The sequence below is a fragment of the Aptenodytes patagonicus genome, chromosome 2 (genome assembly GCF_965638725.1).
Source record: "Aptenodytes patagonicus chromosome 2, bAptPat1.pri.cur, whole genome shotgun sequence".
Lineage (NCBI taxonomy): Eukaryota > Metazoa > Chordata > Aves > Sphenisciformes > Spheniscidae > Aptenodytes > Aptenodytes patagonicus.
The window spans coordinates 94,690,326-94,713,342 of record NC_134950.1 but is presented as its reverse complement, the minus strand read 5'-3'; the positions used below and the strand labels follow the sequence as shown (position 1 = coordinate 94,713,342).

The following is a 23,017-nucleotide window of genomic DNA, read 5'->3' as shown; positions in this document are numbered from 1 at the left end:
TCATTTAAAAGCATGCCTTTAAGTTCATGAGCTAATCTCGTAACTATATGAGGTATTGATAGTTACACAGACAGATATAAATGACTTTCCTTTTATAACCAACAATCCTCAACAAAGCAAGACTCTCACAAGCAAGTATTCCACCGGGCTGATGAAAGGATGTCTCAGAAAAAACTTTGAGTCTCATCAGACTAAGGTAAAACGTATCTCAAAAGACGACACATCCTCAATACTCCAAGAAAACAACAAAACAGAACTAGAAATGCCTCGGCCAACAGTCTCGCTGGCTGAATCCTTTTCTTATGCACAAGAGTAAAGTAATATTTTAAATAATTTTGTCTGGCAAGAGTTTTTATATTGACATGTACACACAAACATACAGGAAAGGATTTCCCACAACAGAAATAGTAGCAGCCATCTCCAATGGTCAGTCTCTACCTATTAGAATGGTGAATAGAAGAATCATGAATAAAACACCAGGTCATGCTGACTGGAGATTTAAACACAGAAGGCATCACTGTAGATTAGATTTTATTATCTCAATTTCAACATGTGCAAAATGGTTTAAGACAATAAAAATGACTGTGCATTTTCTTGCGCATTTTAATCACAAAGTACGAATCAGCACCAGTACCAATTAAAAAAAAGATGGAAAGTCTCTGTTGAAACAGTTTCTTAATGTGCTTGGTTGCACTGTACAATAACTTACTATTTCACTTCTTTATAAACTGTTCTTTTTTGCTTGTTTTTTTTTACATTATTTAAATATAAATTAATAGAAGCTGATTGCCATACATTTAGAACATCAAATGGTCCCTGATTTCACCATGAATTTAGGCACATGCTTAATTTTAAGCATTTAGCTAGACCTGTAATTAATTGAATTGGAGCCAAATATGACCCAGTCATGAGTCCTCTGTAATTATTGCTTGAAATACTGCTGGATTTCTATTGAAGGCAAAAGAAAATATTTCTGATCTGTACGAATACTTAAAGACTATTAAAACTGTTACTTTTGACTTGTTTTTTTACTTTTGCAAGATATATATCGATAGGTTTTTCCACAGCATTCATCAGTGCAGTATTTCTGCTCTCTGGACAACACTGAGGTGTGGGCAGTGCAACTGCAGAAGGCAACCTGAGCATCAGTGGGTGATAAAGAGGAAACTGAAGGAAAGGAAGAAAAAGCCTCAGCTGTTGAACTCTAATACGAACTCGCTCTTTTCCCAGAGCCACTTTCCAACATGACTCTGTTCTATCTGTTGGCTTTCCCTTTACATCTTTACAAATAGATGTGTATTACATCCCCAAGAACAACACATTAAGGTTTCAGTTGCAGGAATACCTTCGCTACTTCATTTACAGTATTTAGCATGTAGGAAATTAAAAAAACCAACCAACTAGTGATGGATCGATGGGCATTTTTTTAATGGTCCAAGGTAAATGGTTCTGAGAATCTATATTTATTTCAAATAAGACTCTTGGGTGAGTGTCTGAGGAAATTTATATGATGCCTTGTGTTTTATAAATGGCATAGAAATGAGTCAGACTGTTAAGGCTTGCTATTGTACTAATATTTGAAAACACCTAGCAGATGGTTTACTAGAACTTTCTGCAACAAATAAAAGGTATGTTACCCTCACAAAACAAAATAGCACGCAGAAGATTCATATATCAATAGCACTGATATATTGTTTTTCCTCTTCCAGCTCAGTGGCATTGATCATCATCTCTAATACCATCCCATGAGACTTATGCTGGATCACAGTAGAGTAAAAATGGAGAAAGGGGGAGTAAGAGGCAGTAGCAATTTCTGCAAAAATGTTAAGAGTTACTAATATAATTTTAGGATAAAACCAATAATCCCCCCCCCTCCCCCCTCAACTTTTCGATGCCTACTTATTTCTATTTTGTTCTCTTCAAACACTGAATGGAAACCTTTCTTTCTAGTGAGTTAGACTTCCCGGTTTTCATTCACCAGCACAATGCCGCTGTACCTGATTTTCAGTTCCTGCAGGTGGCAGTTCAAGTCCCGGCTCAAAAACCTAATCAAACACTTATTCCAACTATTCTCCCCTGATATAAGCCTATGTTTAAACATCAACCTTCTGAATCATCTGCTACTAAAGCTGACCTCAACCCACAGCTAGCACTGAGCACGCTGGCAGCCTGTCCCTTGGTGGGGACCTACATGCTTAAGTGCAGGCACACGCTTTCATGCCTTACTGCATACAGAAGTGTTTGCCCAAAATCACAGTGGCAGTCGGATGAACGCATGTGATCAAAGCTCAAGAGTCCTGACTTCTGCTTGTGCTTTGTAACCACCAGATGTTCTCCACTCCAATACATACAGGATACGATCTCTCCATGAAGTCAATGGGAGTTTGGTCATCAACTTTCATGAGACCAGGAATTGACCCATAATGTTTTATAAAACAACAAAAAGGAATGTATTTATGGTTTTATTATTATCCCTAATAAGGAAATAAGGAGAAAGAAAACACAGTACATGGTCTAGTCTATACGCACATGTGTTACTTGTATTAATATCGATGGGATTTAAAAGTACATATGGAGAGGATAAGATATATCCCTATGTGTTCAGCCATACGCTTAAGGAAGCTCCCCAAATGCTTGTAAATACGATCATGCTCTCTAACATACTATGTATTTATTTGAACAATGTTAAATCTCTAAGCCCTACTTTCCAGTCCATTAAAGCCTCAAATAATTGTTTATTTCCAGTTTAAAGTTACTCTCTTTTTTAGCCATTAGAAGGCTGCCTGTAACCACATTTCCACAATATTCAGGGAATTAGAGAATTGATAATAACTCTCCCATTATCTGAAGGGGTGCCTCTCTGGGAAGAGAAATACTCAAAATGAACTATATTTTAGTGAGGAATTCTTTCCAGAAGATTTTGGGACAGGCCCAAAACGTGTAGCTGAAAGGTCTGGAACGCTACTTACACAACAAACATGTGTTCGTGCTGTAGACCTTGGACAACTACGTTCCTTCTGGAGGCCAAAGGCCTTGGAAACTAGTCATTCTTCTGGATAGACTTGTTCTCATTTCCTTTTTGTTTTTAAAGGTTTGAACACAGGACAAGGGTCTGACCCACTAGGCACAAGAGGGTTATTCTGGATTTCCCTTATGGAAGAAGACATCAGAATTCATCCCACAATTTATGATCTGGTACAAGTTGTCTTGGAATGAAATAGCCGAAGAATTTATGGAATATCCAACGCCTGTTAGCAAATTATGCTCACTATGTTCATGCAACTGATCATTTTATTTGACTTATCTTTTACTTCCTTTCAGTTGAGACCTGGTAACTGACTTTATGAACACTCTTGACTATAGTTTTATCCATTAAAAAGATGATTGGGATGGTTTACTGGATTAACTGCTTCAACTAATGTTGTAGCCACAAATATAAAACAATAGTCATGGAGGCAGTCGTGACATTCATGGTGCCCTTACCACCTTACATGCAAACGCAGTGCAGAACCAAAAGCCAACTTTATTTATAGCGGCTGCCAAAAATCACCTTCTTCGCTTACTTGATGTAACCCTTTTGATGCCAAGGTGATATGGCTGTTTACTTTTTTAAATATCATCCAGAACAAAAGACTATATTGTGGTATTACGATTTTTTTTTTCTTGCTGTTTCTTTTTGACCGTAAACAGGATTTGAGAGCTCACCTTTTATTTTACCTTTTAAATCTCAACTTACAATAAAAATCCCCAATCAGACTTTTTCCTACTGAAATACTTCTTACTTTGTAATATAGAAAAACAAAACAAACAGTCATCATCTTTTTAGACTACATCAATGAATGGTGAAGCCAAATCCGGTTTCCCAGCAAGGAATTATTAAAAGACAGAAATAGTCCAATGACCACAGGAAATCTTTAAGCACCAAAATGGGGACAAAAGTCTCCTGGGGAAAAGACAATATTTCCTACATGGTCATTCACGTCTCCTTGTAATACAATACAGGGGTATTGTTTGTTTGTCTGCTTAAGTAGATGCATAGAATAAAATTAGAAACAAATCCTGACTACGAAAACATTTCAAACCCTAGATGCAGGCACATGCGTTGCAATGCCTGCCATCACAACTGCGTTGTGATGCTTCTTTCTAATGTATAGCCAGCTAGACCTTTGATCATTAATATATACATCATTCTTGCCTCATTATAATAAAGGACACCAACCTCCGGCAGGATCTTTGACTTCAGGTCATACTGCATCTTGCTACAATCTTAATATGGGTCATAAAATTTGTCAAAACAATAGGAGAAATACTCTAAAATAGATCCACTTTATAATCAGCCCCCTCCCCCAAGGAATTCAGTCAAGGAATGTAAACCCAAAGATTTATTTTTCTGTTCAGGTCATGCCTGGGGTAGACTGCTGTGTTACTAAATTCCCTAGTCTGAAATCAAGAGAAAGACAAAGTTAACAGGCCTCAATAGGCAAAAACATCTTGAGATAGCCCTCCGTGGACCATGACCTGAAGTTACAGCAATAAGCATTATCCCCCGCCACGAAGACGATTCAGAAAAAGGCACGTGGCCCACAGCTTACCTCAACGTAGTCCCTGGCATGGCCCCAGTCTCTCTTAGCATCCAGATTGCCCAGGCTGAAACAATCCAGCTGTCCGAGGTGAATCTTTGCTACCGATCGGCTAATTTTTCGAGTAACAAAGTTAGCCCCTGGAATAGAAATAAAAGGTAGTATCAGCATAGTCACAGTGGCAGATAACTGGCCACAAGAAAGACCTCGTATCGCTCAGCACATGGTAGTTTCAGTCCATTCACTCCCCTCACACCACCTAGACCCATGCCATCTTTTATCGGTTGAGTAGGCTAAGAAGCTTCCAGCCAAGTGTCACATTAGCTGCACTTTCACAGCAAACATCTTTCTTTGTGGGACTTCTTAAGCATTCCTAATTTGCTGCCTTGGTATTCAGTCCAGGCATAAAGCCAAAGAAAATCATTTGGAATGTCAGTTCTTAAACACAAAATGCAAAAGGTTACATAAAGAAGACAGACATCTTAGACCACCCTCAAGTTTTTTGTTGCTGTTTCTTTTTTCTTTTTTTTAATTTTTTTTAAGGAATGCATATATCTGAATAAATTAGTTTATTAATAATAAAAAAATGTGACTATCCAAATAGTACATATTCTCCAAAGGACTGTAATGGTTAAATGCGTTCTACTTTTCTAGTTTTTTGGGATTCTTTGTCCCCCATGTTCAGTGAGATCATGAAATTGTGATTTCAACTTTATCAGTTGAAGGCTGTACATTATTTTATGATATTCCCGTATTTTGTTCACTGTATTGTTTTGGAAAACTTGTGTACCCATTTCTGCTCCCTGTAGAGTTGCTTTAAATAATACTTGTTTCTAGTTATTTTCACATCTTGATTTTTAAATTATGATGGCTGTGTTTCTAAAATGTGGTCAACAGTCTCCTCAAAAGCAGAGGGATTTGAATTTAGACCAGGAGTTCAGGCTAAACAAGCCCAATGGCGTTTGCACACTAATGGGCCACAAAAATTAAAATTACATGCCTTTTTAATAGCTAAAAAAAAAAAAAAATATATGATTGAGTGGTGACAGATGATATTTCATCCAAATGGAAAGCAGGAAAGTTAGTGAAAATGACTGCACTTGTAAAATGCTCTTAGCAAATTTCAAAAGTCCTAAGTAGTGCAGCTTGTACATTCAATGCATATATGTAGGTTTTTTCATTATGGAACTCTGCTCTTGAGATATGCATCTCTAATATTTTCTGTTTCCTGTCAAACAAACGATAGACTGCTGCAAAATTATTAAATAATGTGAAATGACTTTTCCAGACTACTAATTTTTCCTGTAAAGTCAAGAGCACCACAGCACCTTTTTGTGTCATTTGGCTCTGTCAAAAGTAAAAAAAAACAGCGCACCTGTAAGAACCATGTGGAATGAAGCGATTAAATAATTCAGACCTTACCACGGGAATAAGATAGAATTTTAATTTTCTGTCAACTGCTGAACTAATTGGAATTCCAGTTATTAGCCGTTTAGAATATATCAGTTTGTGCTTGTTTTTTAAAGGATGAAAATCATATAATTTCCATATTCCCTGAAAAAGTGTTTATATATAAAGGAAGCTTACAAAATAGTGTGATTTGCAAAATTTCAGAAATAAAATATACTGGGGAGTCTTTTTTATAGCAATGTTCCTCAAAAATTGGGCAAATGAGTCAACTGCAGGATGAAAGCCCAAGCCCTTCTCCCAGACAGCACCCTGCATACTCAACAGGAGAAATATGATTATCCCAAAGATAAACCAGCACCAACCAAAGGACCAACACTGTGACTCTGCTATTGCAACTTCTGAAAGCAAAGTACCGTCGTTCCCCTGTTCCTGGCTGGACAGGCTTGCAGCAGGAGTGGAGTTCTGGCTTAATAGAAACCAGTGACAGAGTTTCTTTGGCTTAGTCAGACTGGCACTTCTCCAAAGATTGTTTCAATTTTTTAGTGTTACCAAAGTGCTTTGAGATCTTCACGCAGATTATTACTAATTAATTGAAAATAGATTCAAACTATTACACAAACTTATTAGGATTAGCTCTGAAACTTCCTAACCTTCTGCACTGAAATAATTTCAATTAGCATTATTATTCAGTAAATAACAGTTGAAGGAGAAGCTTTTTTTCTAGGATAAAGTATATGGTTTTAGGGTCCAGACTGCAACTGAGTAATAAGCAAAACTGGCTGCTTTCAACGCTACATTCCCATTTGCAGTAAAAGCAGTGAGAGTTCTAGTCATCATCTGCATTAAAGCAAGTTTTACTGTCGACCTACACGACTAATGAACGGCAGCTTCCATTTTGGAGCAACCACTTCCTCAGCACAAAAAAAAAGCAGCGTATTAGGTTGTGTGAGAGAGAGAACTTTTATGCTATCAACTTGAAATATATGAAAGATACTGCACAAGACAAAGCAGATTCGTCTAGCACAACACAGCAAATACTAGTAACTGCTGTCTTCTTGCAGACTCACTGATAACTGGAGAGAAACAATCCTCAAAGATCTTCTCCAAGCAAAATCAGAATATACCTCAAAAGGCTGAAATGAAGAATTAAAGAGCACCACACTGAAAAATGAAAACCATTATTTTCCAGAAATATTCCAGTAAGGGTTCAACAAAATAATACCAACCCTCTTCTTGGAACTGTCTCAGCACTGAAGCTGTGGAAGAAAACTACGCTACTGTTCATTCTGAGAAATGTGATTAGAATTTTTTTTTCATGCAACCAAGGACTGAATGGCACATTTCAGTAGCATTTAAATGACATCGTTCATAAATAATATTTAAATACCGATTCTCTTCAAACACAGTATCTTAAAATATCCCATTACACTATATGTTTGATTGCGTGCCATTAAATGCACATCATAACTAGAACATAAGCTGATGCCCACTGGAGTCATACAAAATAGTTAAGGCTATGTCAGCATTTCCATTATAAAGCCCTGTCCTATGGGTTTGCAATTGGGCTATAAAATCTTGTTTTGGCCTGAAACTTGGCGGACGTAGTGTCTCTTTCCTCAGGAATGATTCTATCTAAAAGGTCTATGCTGAGTGCTACAGATAACTTTATATAACTGAATACAAAGTACCTTTTGAGACACAGAAATGGTTAGCTTCCTTCTTCCTCAGGAGGTATTGAGGACTTGCTAATGTTGAACCTACAAGAGCATTTTCCTCCATAGAATGGCCAGTTAGTGCCACCAAGAGTATCAACAGAGCTGCTGGTGTGTTAGCCACTTCACCCTTTATGTTGATTTTCATCAGATCAAGGTGATGCAGCAGCTAAAATGCCACCAGCGATCACAGCTGAATAAGGCGTACTTTATTATGCTACTAACATTATTAATTCACATGGAAACATGTTGGTGGTAGCAACAGAAACTAGCTTAGATTTGCGGGGAAGAGAGATGTCCGAGTCCCACATTTGTCTCCTGGCTTTGTACTGCTTCCTTAGTTCAGAGAGGTTTTGTAAAACACACCTCACTGCTCACACCTAGTACGAATGAATGTGGAGTGTTCAAAACTCTATTAAATATGTTATGTATTTTGATTTATTTGAACACTTTTTCAAAATGGGTGAGGGTGGCACTGTTCTGGAAGCTCACTATCCTACCGTAACCAAGAGAAGAGTCATTCTTGCTCCCTCAGTAGGGCCAAGCACGCTGGGCTAACTGCCTTGCATAGTTATCCATGCAGCAAATACATCCAAACCACGATGGGCCACATTATGCTCTGGTTTGCATCGCTACTGACAGCACTGGAATTGCTGTACAGCAGCGATCTGGCCAGACGTTGCAAAGGGTGCTTTGGTGTGTCCACACATTTCATCAGTTCCAAACAGCCTTGGTTGAGCAGTGCCTGACAAGTTTTTACATTTTAAAAGAGGCTTTAAACATGAGTTTTCATGATATTAACAGCTCTTTCAGGAACCCTGGGCATTAGCTTAGATTTGTTTTCAAAACCCAAGCCCTCCCTCTGAGATCATTAGCATTCCAATAGGAACCATAAGGTCTGATTTACAAACCCGATTTATCCTAGATACGATTTCAAGCAAGGATTCCTCATCAAGCAGACCTGATCTGTAAAACATATAACTTGTCAGCAAACCTCTATAGGAACAATACTACAATAAAAAGAAATAGCAGCAATATACTGCAATAGCTTTGGCTCTCCAGCCCAGGCCTGTCGCCTGCTGTGCCACCTGGCTCAGGGTGGAAAACAGGTCGCGCAGCTCATCCCTCTGAGAAGGACGTTGCCTACATCTGGCAAAGATACAGTTTTGAAAGCTGGACACTTCTCTCATTAACACATCTTTAAAATTATTGCTTTAGGAAGCACGCTCTCAATGCACCCTACAGTTCCAAAGCTGGATGCCCCGAGAAAAAAGAAATCTGGGTCTCTGCATCAGTACCCCATTCCTTTTATCGGCACTGGGGTTTCACCCTTTGTGTATCATCAGGAAACTGGCTGTTTGAAGTAGGTGTTCTTCTCTAGAATCTGTCGTTTATAAGAGGCAGCCAAATGGCTGAAGCAGCTTTAAGAGCCGCTGTTATAGTAACTATTTCTTTTCAAGAACCCTCATTTTCCAAGCTCTCAAGGCTACATACAAAACTCAACAGATGACAAAATTGTGGTCTTAGGAAGACTGCTATCCTTGTATAACACTAGTTGTTTCATACATAAGAAAATCCACCATTAATCCTAGTCATTTCATAGAATAACAGTCAATCTGATAGGTAAGTATTGCTATTAAATGCTATCAGCTGAGATGCAGTCCTAGCACAGTTTCCGAAGAAAATATTTTTCTTCGTTTTGCATAAAATATGATAAAAAGGTTTCTGTCTCTAAAGATGCTGGCACAAGAAAAAGGGTGGGTTTTTTTTTTCTCTCCAAGTTTCTACAGTTCTGGCATAGATTCTAGTGGAAGCCTAACATGTTCAAACACATTGTGTACCCAGTGCTTCCACTAACCCAAAGGAACGTATTTCTTTTAACATATATATGTTGTAAATGATACATTTAATGAGATCATTAAAATGTTTTGATTGCCTGAAAACCCACACTGCTCATAATTTCCATTCTATGAGAAGCTTTTCCATTTTTGTAACAAGCTGAAATTAAAAAACAAAGCAACACCCAGTTTTTCTAAGAAAAGAAGTCCAGAGTTTCCTTTCACTTATACTGATGAAAATCAGTCACGATTATTCTGAGGTCAATGGAGTTATGTCAGTGTAAACCAGATGAAAAATCAAGTTACAGATCTTTAAATTAACCTTCCATATTTTGGGTTTAAATGGAATTTTCAACTGTATCTTGATCGAGACAACTGATACAGTACTGCATTTTGGTAAAACTGGTAAAGCAGCTACTTAGTATGTGTTAAACACTCATGCATTTTAATTGTGAATCCACACTCAATTTAATATAACAAATTGTTCTTCTCAGAACAACAATTATACAAAGTAGAAACATCACTGTTTGGAAACAAAGAAAAAAATCACTATTAAAGTGATTTTTTTTCCTTCCCAGCTCTTCATAATATCCTGCAAATTTTACACAGCAAGTACAGCTATGTTTAGATGAGCTTGCCAGAAAGTCCACAATCAGATTTTTGCAAAATGAAATATATATGAAATAAGGGTGGTATGATTCATAAGCAACTCATTGTAAAGTCATGCACTGCATAGGAAACATCTTCCTGACCTGAGCAATAAATCGTTTTGGTTCCTGAAACATGAGATATAGTGCTTTAATCCTTACATTTTAATCCTGTATAGCATAGCTGGAAATACTTTGCTTCATCATAATATTTCGTCTCTTTCTCTGTCCTTTAAAATTGTAATAGTACCTTATGATAGTGGGTTTCTCAGATTAATACATTTGCAATGTTTTTCAAACATTTTCAGTTTTCATACCCCCAACTATTTTCTAGTGGACACGTGAGATCTCTAAACAGGAAAGATAAAGCTACTGATAATAGGCTTGTTTCTAAAGGTTATTCTTCATCAACCCCCTGGGAAATAATCATGTAACAATAAAATCCACAGATGACAGATTGAAAGCAATGGTCCAATAACATGAGGATTGTCCCCCCCTTATCAAGTGATCCTCATTTGGTATTACTTTAAAATGTGTGATTTCAATGAAATGAAGTTGTACTAATTCCTTTAAATATTCCTAACAAAGACATTAATCGGTATATCAATTGAATTATTTCCTTTTATAATATATTGACACACTTTTTGAACTTTCCAATGCCAAAAGTAAAATGTGCTAAGTCTGCTTGGCTCCATTTTCCATTTGCACCACAGTTTCTGAAGGAATTCCTTGGGTAATGGAAAATATACTACTACCTATATTTTAAAAATGAGGAGATTGGGGCAGAAAGGTAAAGGTGTGCTGAGGTAGGAAAGCATCAGCAGCAGGAGGGCAGCACACTGGAGGGGGTTATTGCTCTTCAGCCCAAGAGCACCTCTGCCCCTGATACCCACTTGCACACTGAGGAGAACATTTGGACAACTGAGGGCAACAGGAGGTCATATGAACTAGGCATGGAGGAAACAAAAGTTAATGATTTTTATCTGAGGGGAAAATAAGAGTGATAGACAATCTTGTGAGGAACGACAGGGTACAGAAATTGGGAGGGAATGCAGACAGTAGGGAGAGTTTTCTTTTTCCCAGTGGGCGGAAGGACAGCACGAAGCTTACCTGGAGGGACAACTAATAAGCGCCGTTAAAGAGGCGCATGGAAGTAGGGCGAGAGACCTACCAACCACCACCCGAGGATGAGAATCGAAGGCGACATTTGTCACAGCACAGCGAGCCATGCTCCCCTGTGATTCAGTGGAGCTAACCCTCCACCGGGAATCTGTCATCAGGGCTTTAAACTCTCCATGGCTGTTTTGCATACAAACAGATAGAGGTTTCCACCTCCCAAAGAACAATGACAGGATGATTCCTATGACTACACAGCAGCAGTTCTCTAAAGTGACTGTGAAAAAAATGACATTTAATTAGCAGACAATCTGCATGTGTAATGTGTAACACAAAGCTATTAGATTTCACATTCAAAATACCCTTATTCAGGACTAATTGCACATCTCACATCTATCATATGGGCTTGGTAAAGGGATAGGGTGACATACCAGCAATAACTGCTGGGCAAAAGATGCTATTTTAGTATATTTCCTCCACATAATTTTTCTTAAATTAAAATATTTTCCCCTCAGGAACTGTACACTGAACAGGAAAAGGTGAGGCATCAAAGATTCTTATAAAGGAAAACCCAAACATTAATACTGAAAACAATATGTAAAAGTGTTATTCCTGTTCCCAAGTTTATGCTGTTAATGGCACTTACATAAACAGAGCAGCGTTTCGCTTACAGAAAACTTAACCTTTTGCTCCAAACTATTCACTTTGATTTCTTAATCGCAGTTCATATACACTACATTTTAAAACAAAGGTAAATGTCTTTAGCCACTCTGATTTAACACCCATTTAAGCCATGTTTTTTAAATTGTACAATTAATGTTATTGAATAAAACCTCTCATTTAAACTGTCACAGAAGTAGACAAGCCCTTGCATGTATGAGCTATGGGTGAGCATGAGTGTGCTTGCCCATCAGCACAGACTCTTTATATTGTTTAAGCGTGTGTAAACAATTGGAGTTAAGTACACGCTTTGCTGAATTGGTGCTACAATAGCTAGAAATGTATGCAACCAAAAGGAAAATCCAGCACTTGTACAGAATGGAAACATCATGCAGTCTAAGGCAACTTGCACAAAAAACTGATTTTAACTTATCTTGTTAAATAGCTATCAAAGTTCAGACATCTGTGCCCTTAAATTTAAAACCCCTTTCCTTTTCTCTCTGTCTTTCCCCTCCTCCATCCCCTCAGCAACCAGTAGCACATCAAAAAAGGTGCTGTTTGATGGTTCAAGCTGAGACATTCAGCCTTTACCCTAGCACTCCCTTGAGATGAAGCAGGCAAGGCTTTTAATCCTACCTGGTGACACATGACTGACTAATACAGTTTCTGGGACCTTCTGACCTCTGAGGGACTAAGTCTGGTTGGTCTCTCAGCCTCTCCAGGTGGCTGGGACATCAGCTTGTGGTGGGTCACGGTACAATCAAAGTTTTGCACAGGTCTTCCGTGTCTTTCTGTGCACCCATATTAGTGCTAACTTTTAATGTGCAAATTTCTGAGTATAAAATGTGTCATTTCACTTCAAGTCAGGGATAAAAAGAACTTTCATTTACTTCTACTGAAGGCAAAAGAGTGTAACAAGAGCTAGACTTAAAGCCAGTCACAGTGGCATACAACTTTGCTGAGTCAGTGCTGATGTATTTGCTTGGAGAGAGAAAAATGATCTAGCTACAGCCAAATAACTTATTTGAAACTTCGCCTCCCACACAAACTAATAAGCAGTCCTAGATGGGTTTGACACTTATGCAGTATAACTCAAGACGTTCCTAAATCCACATACCTCCCTTTAGAGCTTTGTTGCTCAACTGTTTTTCTCTTAGGACTTTCTTCTGGTTAGCTTTGTGACAGCGGTAGTCCTCAAGGCACCCTTTAGGCCTTCAATACATCATTTGGTAAATGTGTTTCAATTTTCATAAACCACCCTTTGCTACAGGAGTCCTGGAGCCACCAAGAGGGGGTCCTGAAACACAGCTGAACTGTGTTTCCAGGGAGCTGGAAAGAGCCATGGGCAAAGAGTTCATCAAGAAATAACAAGGTGGGGACTACTGAGAGCTGGAGGGAAGGAGAAAAAGAAATCTCAGCTTCTGCAAATACAGGAGGCACAATATTTTCTAGTACTTGAACAGGGCACAGAAAACACAAAGCGCTATGTTTCCTTCCATCTTGTGTGTTATGAATAATTAGATTCTCAGCTAGGATGTGGTAAGGAGTACATCTCCAACACCAGTGATGATCCCAATAATTCTATGTACAAATCAGCAATTGCGATGGTCTGCAATTACCAGTATGAGGATGAATTGTTCCAGCTACAGATACCCCTTCAGACTCATAACAGACTAATCAAGTAAACGCATGGCTCTGACAGAAGAGTCAAAAAAGTCTTCACAGTGTGTGCTGCAGTGTGCAGTCAAGCCAGTGTGTGACCAGGGGTATGAGATCAGCTCACGGCGCTTTCAGCCTACTCTGCCTGCCCCGGCTGTCCCTGTTTCCCGAGCTCTGCTTCTGCACAGGGACAAGCGGGGCTACTGAGGACAGAACAGGACAACACTGGAAGTTATTATCTTGGATAAAAGCAAAGCAACACACCTCAAATGTAGTATTTTAACAACAAACCCCCTTGAAACAAGCTTCGAAGTAATTATGCGGGGGGGGACACCCAATCCTAAAGTAAACCCCCAACCCTAACAGTTTAAGAAGAGAATAGGAGGGAAAGGCAGAGAGAGACAAGCTGACAATACACCAGGAAGACAGCAAGCCAACAAAGACAGCGTGTCCCTTCTGCTCCTGAAAGACTTGGACATGTTTGGCCTAGCTGTGTTGACCTTCTGTATTCAGAAAGCCAATAAAAACATTATTTCACCTAGATGTAGTTACTGCTGGTTGCTTAAACTTCCCATAAAAAGTTATGTCCTTATTTCAGAGCAGGCAGTGATTGCTCTCGGGGGACCCTGAAGTTAAGCAAGGGTGCTACGGCTTCCACACCCAAACCCTGAACTGGAAATGCCACCAGGCAGAGCGGCAGCTCTCCCACAAGCAGAAAAGATACGTCAGGAGGTTGCACAAAAGCCATTGCTGAGATCGAACCCCCCTCTGGGACAAACCCTGGGCATGTTGCTAATATTCACTTTAAAATGAAAAAGGCACCAAGGCAAAGAAGTGGACAGTTATTTACTGAGAAAATCACTTGAACACAGGAAAACAGTAAAATTATAACAGCTTTTTGAAATGTACATACATTTCAATGAATATTCCCTTTTTCTAATGTTACCACTGAAACTGAATCCCACTCCCACATTCTTTCCCTGTGGGAATAGTGTTTCTCTAGTGTAATTAATAAATTAAATAAAAATAAATATGCAGCTATAAACTCAGAGATCTCAGTTTTCTGGCAAGATCAATTGGTGCAGTTTCACTGAAGTCAGATTACTTAAGTTTACAAAGAAGAATCCAAACTTAAACATTCCACCATTAACATGTCCAATCGCCACAAAAATTTTGCATAAGAAAATGTGAAACAAAACATTTGGAAAGTGATTAAATGGCAAAAACCAGGGCATCTAAATAAAATGTCCATTTACCACTGTTCAACTTGTCATGCTCACTACTGTTTTAATATCAGTATTTTTAAGAACACTTCTTCCTTTGTGGACTCCTGAAACTCATTGTTATCCTGTTTTTGTGATACTTCCCATTTAAGTTAGTTTACACTTCCTCTAGGAACAGAAGAGGCAGTCAGATCACCTGCTGTTCTGAGATGCCTACAATACTTGAGCACAATGGGGTGAAACCAGGACAGAAAGTTAGCCCAATTCTGAATTTCCTGGCTTTGTATTTTTAGGGGGACCTTTCACATAATTTTAATATCCCCACAGGTAGCTGTGCATGCTCTCAGAAAAACACACATGCACATACACACACTCTGTACATGTTCAGGAAGAAAGCTGTAAATTCTAGCACTAAAAGTTAGGATTACATGTGCCGGCGTTGTTTTTGAATGCACAATGATACAGTTTCACAAAACACCTCTAGATTAATTACACATTGTATTTTTTTTCCTAATAGGATTGCCCCCTGTGCAGAGAATAGACTTGCTCTGAGAGCAGAGACTACTGTCTTGTGAGAAATGAAGTAGGCAGGGGTCCTATGGAGTCTGAAGCTAAGCAACGATAAAGAACTGCAGAAAAAGAAATGATGGATTCACAGTTCAGTCTGATTAATGCTGCTATGGAAAAATGAATAAAAGCCTGTTTTCTTCTGCAAATTCTGAAAAGGTGCTTAGAAAGTCACTTAAATCAAGGTTCTCATTTAGTCACTGCCACATATTCCTCTGTGTGCTTGACTACCAAGCCCTCAGATGCAAACAGATGGGAATTTTATTCTGAACATCAACCAATCAATCAGTCAATGCAGACACTGGGTTTTTTTTCATGCCTTAGTTTGTCACCCAAAAAATGTGGATAAAATGCCAACATTTTACAGGAATTTGAGAAAGTATCTTGATATTTGTGAAACAACGAGAAAGAAGTACCCTGGAAGACTCAAAAAGAGTCAAGTGCAAGGCTTGAAGAGTGGCTATGAAAGGGGCACAGAGTAAATCTGCTGTCAAAGAACTCCTTTCTTCCCCTCTGCCCCCCAGAGACTGAACATCTAGTCGCTCAGGAGAGACCTCTCCGTCCTGTGCAAGGAATAAGGAAGAGAGAGCCAGGGCCGGGGGGGGGAAGCAGAACGGGACAAAAGTGCAAACAAGGGCTTTATCAGAACACATAGGCACAAGTTTGAGTTAAGTTTGTGGAGGCACCCTTCATTCAGTCATTACACAATTTTTGAGCTAATCAAGTTTGCAATGGTCCTTTTCCCCTCCTTTCGTAGTTTTCAGGATGTATTCGTATCTACCTCATCTCTTATGCCCACCCTAATGTCATTGGGTGGTGAGGAAGGCTCTAACTGCTGTGGCCACAGAACTCTTAGATTTCCTGCTGCAGTCTAGAACCCACTTCCAACACTGGACAAAACTGAACTTTAAATAGTTTCCCAATGCACACTGAAGATTTCGTCTCTCAAAGGGCAGTTTATCGAAGGGCTCGAGGAGCAGGGAGGGAAACCGCTGAAATTTAACCCTGAACCCCATGTGAACCCAGGGATTGGGACTGCATATTTTCCACTGTCCTGCCACCTGCTGCTTCACTGCACATGGTAATCTTTGGCAACCCCACTGAGAGCTGCCTGGGCTATGGCTCTGTTCAGACAGGGTGTAGAAAGAAAAGACACTGAGAATGTCATGGCTGGCTGACCAGACTACTGAGATCAGAGAGATTATGCCTCATTTGCTCACCAAGGCCTGCCAAAAGCAACACCATTTAACTGCAGGTACTCAAAACCCAACAGGCATGTTTAAAGGAATTCTAGGCTTAAAAAGAGGACCATTCATAATGTGCATTTGTTGGGGATACTGTAGCTACCACCTTTTGGCAATTATTCATGAGAGTTTTAAAAGAAAGTTTACAGTGCCCAGCGTTTCAGGTACAAGTGATATCCGGCAGAAAGTATCATACCTGATTTACAGGACACACAGACCTGGAAGATGACTCAAGGCAGGAATAAACAAAAGGGACCTAATAGCCCAGCAGACAGAGATAAACAGAGAAAAAACATAGCTGTTATTTTAAAACAGCTACAGTCTGTTTATCTCCCGGCTGTGAAATGCTGCACAGTATGGGAGTGTGAGGGTTTGGTACTTATATGCATAACCTTCATATGTCATCTCATGACAAGGGACCTCCCTTGAGCCGGAGCCAAATCTACATTTGTTCCCCAGAGCACCCCCATAGGCTCCAGATGCAGCAGGCAAAGAATCAGCTCTCAAACTCTGATTTCCTCTGACCGCACTCTTCTGAATAAGGGCCCCAACCCTTTCAGTGATGAAGCACCAAATGTTCACCCACAGAATTTACTATTTCAAAATGATGACTGCAAAAGCTAAGGAATATTTCAGAAGTGCCTTAGAGCTGCTAAGGGATATTTTCTAAGGGTGTTAAACCTGCAAGAAAATTACTGTAGGATACAGAGTTACTGTAGGATTTTGAATCGTATCATGCTGACACCAACCGCTGTTATTGACATATCTCCCTCATCCTCCCTGCTTCTGCCAGAAGTACTAGAAACGAAGATGTAATTGTATATGTGTCTACAACAATATCCTGCCCTGTTTCTTCACTCAAATACTGATCTTGGAAATGACAGTGCCTTCTCTCGTATCTGCTCGGGAAAACAAAGGTATTTCAGTAAGATAAGCTTCTCCAGGGGCTGCAGAACTGTGGTTGGCAGATGTCAGGGTTGACAAATGTTCTTCTAATTGCAAAGGGACACTACAAAATTGTCCTCTGACGTGGAATAGACACTCGCTATCACCCTTTCTTCTTCCCTGCTGCTCTACTGCTTCCACTCTGCCTCACAGGGAGATTGGAAAAGAGACAGAAAAAGCCACATGAGAGAGGCGGAACAGGCATCTTTTTCCCAGCTCCAGCTGTGTTGGAGCCAACAGGCTCTGTTGTTTTGATGATTCCCGGACCCTCGCATCTCATTTCATCCCTGCTTGACAGAAGTGCACAGCAGAGGTGGGAACAGCCTGCAGACTTACAGAGGGAGCTTCTGAAATCCTTAAGCCGTTCCCTCCTAGAAATGGCCCTTCTCTCTGAGAGCTGGAGTCAAATAACCTCGACCCCAACCTCTCGTTAGTAGGTTCTGTGCCCAGGTAACCCTCGTGGCTCGCAAAGGAGTTTTGCTGGTACTTGTAAACAAAGTACTGGGCTGGGCTTTGTAAACAAAAGGCAAGGCAGGAGCAACGTGTTAAAATCAGTACGGCAAAGAGATCAAACATGCTTTCCACGGTATTTTTCTTTTGATACGAATGCATAGCTTGAAAAGAGTAGGTTTGAAGTAAAAAGCTACCCATTAACATTCTCAGTTTAAACTGCTGCTCTGCTGCTAAGCTCCACTGAATCAGAGCTCCCCATTCCCGCTCTCCTTCTTGACTCATAACCTCAGTGACAGCCACGAAGCCGGGCAAAGCCACTTCATAAAATGTACCAAATGAAGCAACTTTTAATAATAACAAGGACTGGCAGGTAGCCATGTTAGAGGAGGAAAGACCTAGTAGGAATGTCCTGCAGCATAAAAGTCTCTGTTGTTCTCACTACTGCAAAGGAAGAAAATCTCTTTAAACGCTTTTGATTCAAATGATCATTTGACAGAAACGACAGACAAGACAAATGGCTGTAAAACAAGGCAATTGGATTTCCTACCGCTACAATATCTTACTTGGCTCCCATGACACAATTTCTCTGTTATTCTGCCTTGCCATGGTAAAGTAAACTTACAGGCTACCCAGAAAACAGATGAGTATAATCAGTCCTTTATAAATTACGTCCCTTCGCTCAAGGAAAGCAAATAACTTTGCCTGCTCTATAATAACTGTTTCTAATACTTCATTTATTCTTTAAATTGTTTATAAAACACTTCAAGAGAGGTCAAGATGAGAGGGCAACAATAATTGGAGATTAAGGAGACTCTAAGTATTTTGCACCTGTGAGTAAACACTTCGGCAATTGTTATGATACAAGATAGATCTACTAAAAAAAAATCAGCTTATTGATGATTTTCTTGAACATACGTGTTATTTCATCTGAGAGAGAGTCCTCATCTTTCCACAGCTATTTCAATTCAAATTTAAGCAGCTGCAGAGTTGCCTGATACCACGTGATGGGCAAATAACAACAGATTTAACCTGGTCTCTTATGGAACAAACCTAAAGGAACAATGAGCCGAGGTTAACCCATCTTCTTGTGAAGTTTTCTGCAAGTATCCTGAGGAAGCAAGGCTTTCCTCCTCAGAGACAGATGTGTTAAAGACCACAGAGTCAGGAACGGGCAGAACCGCGCCCGAAGGACAGGGATGTGAATTTACATGCAGGACTGGTGTCTTTTGGTAGGGTTTCAAACAAAAGGAGCCATCGTGTCCTTCTGCAGTCCCTGTGGCATGGTTCTGCCCACTCTGGTTTTTGTTCTTCCCACGCACAGCGCTAGCAGTGGTCACAGCACTGTTCTGGAAAAGGGAACTGTATAAACTCTGCAACATCATCTCTTGAGCTGCTGAGTGTCACAACTGTGCAGATGCCTAATGAAGCTGAACTGCAACACATCAATTAAGACCAATCAGTATCATCCACACTTTAGAATTACGTATGGATAAAATTATATTAAATCTTTAAACCCTCAACCCATTAGTTTCTTTTAAAATAGTTAAAATGTAGCACATCAGAAAAAAATGCTTCTTAGTCATGTTTCTGCATAGCCCAGAAGAGGTTGCTAAAGAAACTACGCATGTCCCCTAACATCTCGCCTGCCAATAAAAAAGAAAACCCAAAAAAAGTTGCTGAAAAAGAAAAAACAATCAAATTCTGAGTAATTATACAGAAATAATAAACTTAAACACGACAAAAATATTTGCTGAGGGATTTAAAAGTACCCAGCACTATAGGCATATCAGCTTACTAAAAGGAAGTTAAATTCTTAAGTTATTCTCAGGAGTTTCGATGGAATTCAGTAAACAGTATTTTATTCATGACAAAGTACTGTCTTTATCCTATAAAATGGGTAACATTGTAAAAATGCAGGTTCAAGATTCAGATTTTATATCGTCCCTCTTCCCCCCCCCCTTTTTTTTAATACCCATGTTTCCTTGATCTTCTTAAAGGCACAATGTCATGTGGATCCACACACAAACAGAAGCTCTCTCCAAACTACTTCAGACTAATACTAAATCAATACAGATTATTCCCACAATTTATTTTAATCTCAGTAAAATTTTTCATCTCGAACCCACATATTCCTTGGCACTACATGTTAGTCAAACATTGCAGCACTGTACAGTGCACATGGCAGCCAGGGGCATACTACAACCAAATAAAGCAGTTTACCCAAGCAGCATGAAGTGCACAATGTAACTAAGCAGCACCAAATTATGAAAAAGCTGATGGGTTTTATTTTTTCCCCTGAGTCAAACTAAACTGAAAATTGTTTTAACTGCTTTTTTTTTTCTTTCTAAAATGGGAACTGAACCACAACTGTTACCTGAACCAGAGTCTTTGTTGAACCTAATCCAGAACTTGAACCAAGAAGAAAATACCTGATTATTGGATCAGAATAATTGTTTAACAGAGAATTTCCCAGAGGAAGTTCCCTTATCACATAACTTTACATTTCAAAATTTTGTATTTTTCAGCTTGAACTGATTCAGAAATACCAAGGCAGGTAAATAATTATTGATCTGAGGAAACTGAACTGACTTGAGTCAGAGTCAAAGAAAAATCAGATTTGAACCAAACCATTTACTGGTTCTTCATGCTGTTTTACTTGGGTTTTTTAATTATTGGTATTTTTCAAGCATTGCAAGCCCATGTTCTTGTACTACAGGAAACACAATTTTTCTTTCATTTTTAAATTAATTATATTAAACTTAGCAGTTTTTCCCACAAACACTATTTTAGAGTAAAAGGGAAATGAGGCTAAGCAAACACTTCCAGGTAGCTGCCACCTACATCATTGTTAACTAGTTCTGCTTTTAGAAGTAGGGAATTATAAGGTCCTCTTAAAACCATTAACATTATGCTTCTGTCTTGAAAGCCTTCTGTAAAGCGCTCACCTTTTCAATATGTAAGCCTCCCAGTGCTTTGGAAAATCTGAACGCTCTTGTCATTAAACAGCAGGTTTGAAAATCTGATCCAGGGAACTGAGCTATTACTCACTTACCGGTAATAACTTTCTTTTTAAAATCAGTAGAACCAGACTTCGAGCCTGTAAGCATCAAGATGGCTCTGTAAGTATTTGTAGGATCACGGCTATAATACTCTGTGTAACAAAAGGCAGAAACATTCAAAAAGAACTTACTGCATCATGTGGCTGCATAAGCATTTCTTTCCAGATAGGCTACAGTATAATAAGAGGCATTTCCCTTAATCCATTGAGGATTATTGTTCTAATTTTTCCCCTCTTAGTACTCTAGAGGAAAAGCACAGTTTAAAAAGTGTTAAATCTTTCAGAATTTTTTATTCAATACCAAGCCTTTTGTATGAAATATTAAAGTACCTGATTTTAATCAGTAGAAACAACATTAAGTTTGAATGAACCCTCATGTACATTATCAATTTGGACAATTTCAATTTATTCTGCTTTTACAGCAGATTTTACTGAACGTACTAATTCTTTCATCAGACTTTCACGTACAGGCAGTCATTTTCAAGCATCATCCACACACTCACACACATGCATAAGTTTGGAAAAAATGAATGAACATTCCCTGATGACTTTGTGGGTTTCTGCATGGGTGTTGATGCCTGGTTATCATTGTCTATAAATGTGACGGTAAACCAGATGATATCACCACACCACCAAACCCACAAGGAACCTGTAGAACCAAAGTGACAGGAGACACTTAACTTACTTGCAAGTAGACCAAAGTTGTGCAATAACTGCAGCACACTAATGAACTCAAACCCAGAATTGCTTCATCCCATGATTTCAAAACAAAGAGCTTATTTTTCCTTTAAGTGCAGTTTAAGATTATGATACTTCTCTTAAGAAAAGCATCATTATGAGACACAAGTAAAAATTTAATAATGACCTGTTATTTCTTGGTTACTTTTCTGACACTGTTTTGGCAATGGATCTTGGATTCACCAGCACGACAAAAACTGTTGCCAGTTCTGTAGTAACACCAACACTTTCAAAACTAGGCAGCAAAGGTAGCATTTGCCTACTGTGGTTACATGAAATCAAGCTTTCAATTTCCCAGCCTGAGTTACTGTTACACCAGTCTTGCTCTGTTTTTCTTAAATATTGCATGGTCTGTGGGGACCATTAAATATGCTAAAAATAAAAGAACTGTGTATGTGCTACACTTTTTTTTGTGCAAAACTCAAACAGGTTTAAAGAAAAATGCCTATCGTTTGTACTACGTGCTCAGTTTACTAGTTAATGGACTCATTCACAGTAGCATCCTCACCTGCAGATGCAAACAAAACACAAGCTGGCTGGTGTCCATCGCATAGGATTTAAAGAAATGGACTTGAGACTATGAGAATATTAAAACTGTATTAGAAAACAGAGTATCTGAAACTTGAGAAGCACTGAAGCACTGCAAATAGAAACCATGAACTAGAACACAGCAAGGACTGTGATGCTAGACCATGCTGAGCTGAAGGCAGAGACACTCTCCTAAATGTAGGAACACCGGCATTTCTATGAGGACACGCCAAATATAAAGGAGACCCGTGGAGCCACCTTCTAAGCCCAGACGCATGACAAACATATATCATTTTCACCAGAAGTCGGATGATTCAAATCACTACCTGGAAATCGCAGCGTATCTGGACGGGTTATGGCCCAGGACACACAGCGGCACACCATTCTGCGACTCAGAAAAGGAGAAGCGCGTACACTGCCTAGTTTTAGACATTACAGCGGGCAGAGGTTCGTCCATGATACCTGAATGACTACCCCAATAGAGCATGACAGCAAATCACATGCTACTAGCAGCAGTCTATCCCATTCCCCTATTAAAGAAGGGACAGAACACTTCTGCCGTCTCCTACTTTCCCTACAACATACCTAGAGGATATAAAAAAAAAAAATCAATGCATGGATTTGAGAAAAGGAAGTCAC

The 23,017-nt window shown here is 39.2% G+C and overlaps 1 protein-coding gene across 1 annotated transcript in view; it reads right to left on the bottom strand.

Annotated features, from left to right (window-relative positions):
* Positions 1 to 23,017, bottom strand: part of GMDS (GDP-mannose 4,6-dehydratase) — a 430,502-nt gene that overhangs the window by 225,227 nt on the left and 182,258 nt on the right. The window contains exon 7 of the mRNA XM_076330453.1: positions 4,593 to 4,720. Within this exon, the coding sequence (XP_076186568.1) occupies positions 4,593 to 4,720 (128 nt within the window). The remainder of the gene's footprint in view (positions 1 to 4,592; positions 4,721 to 23,017) is intronic.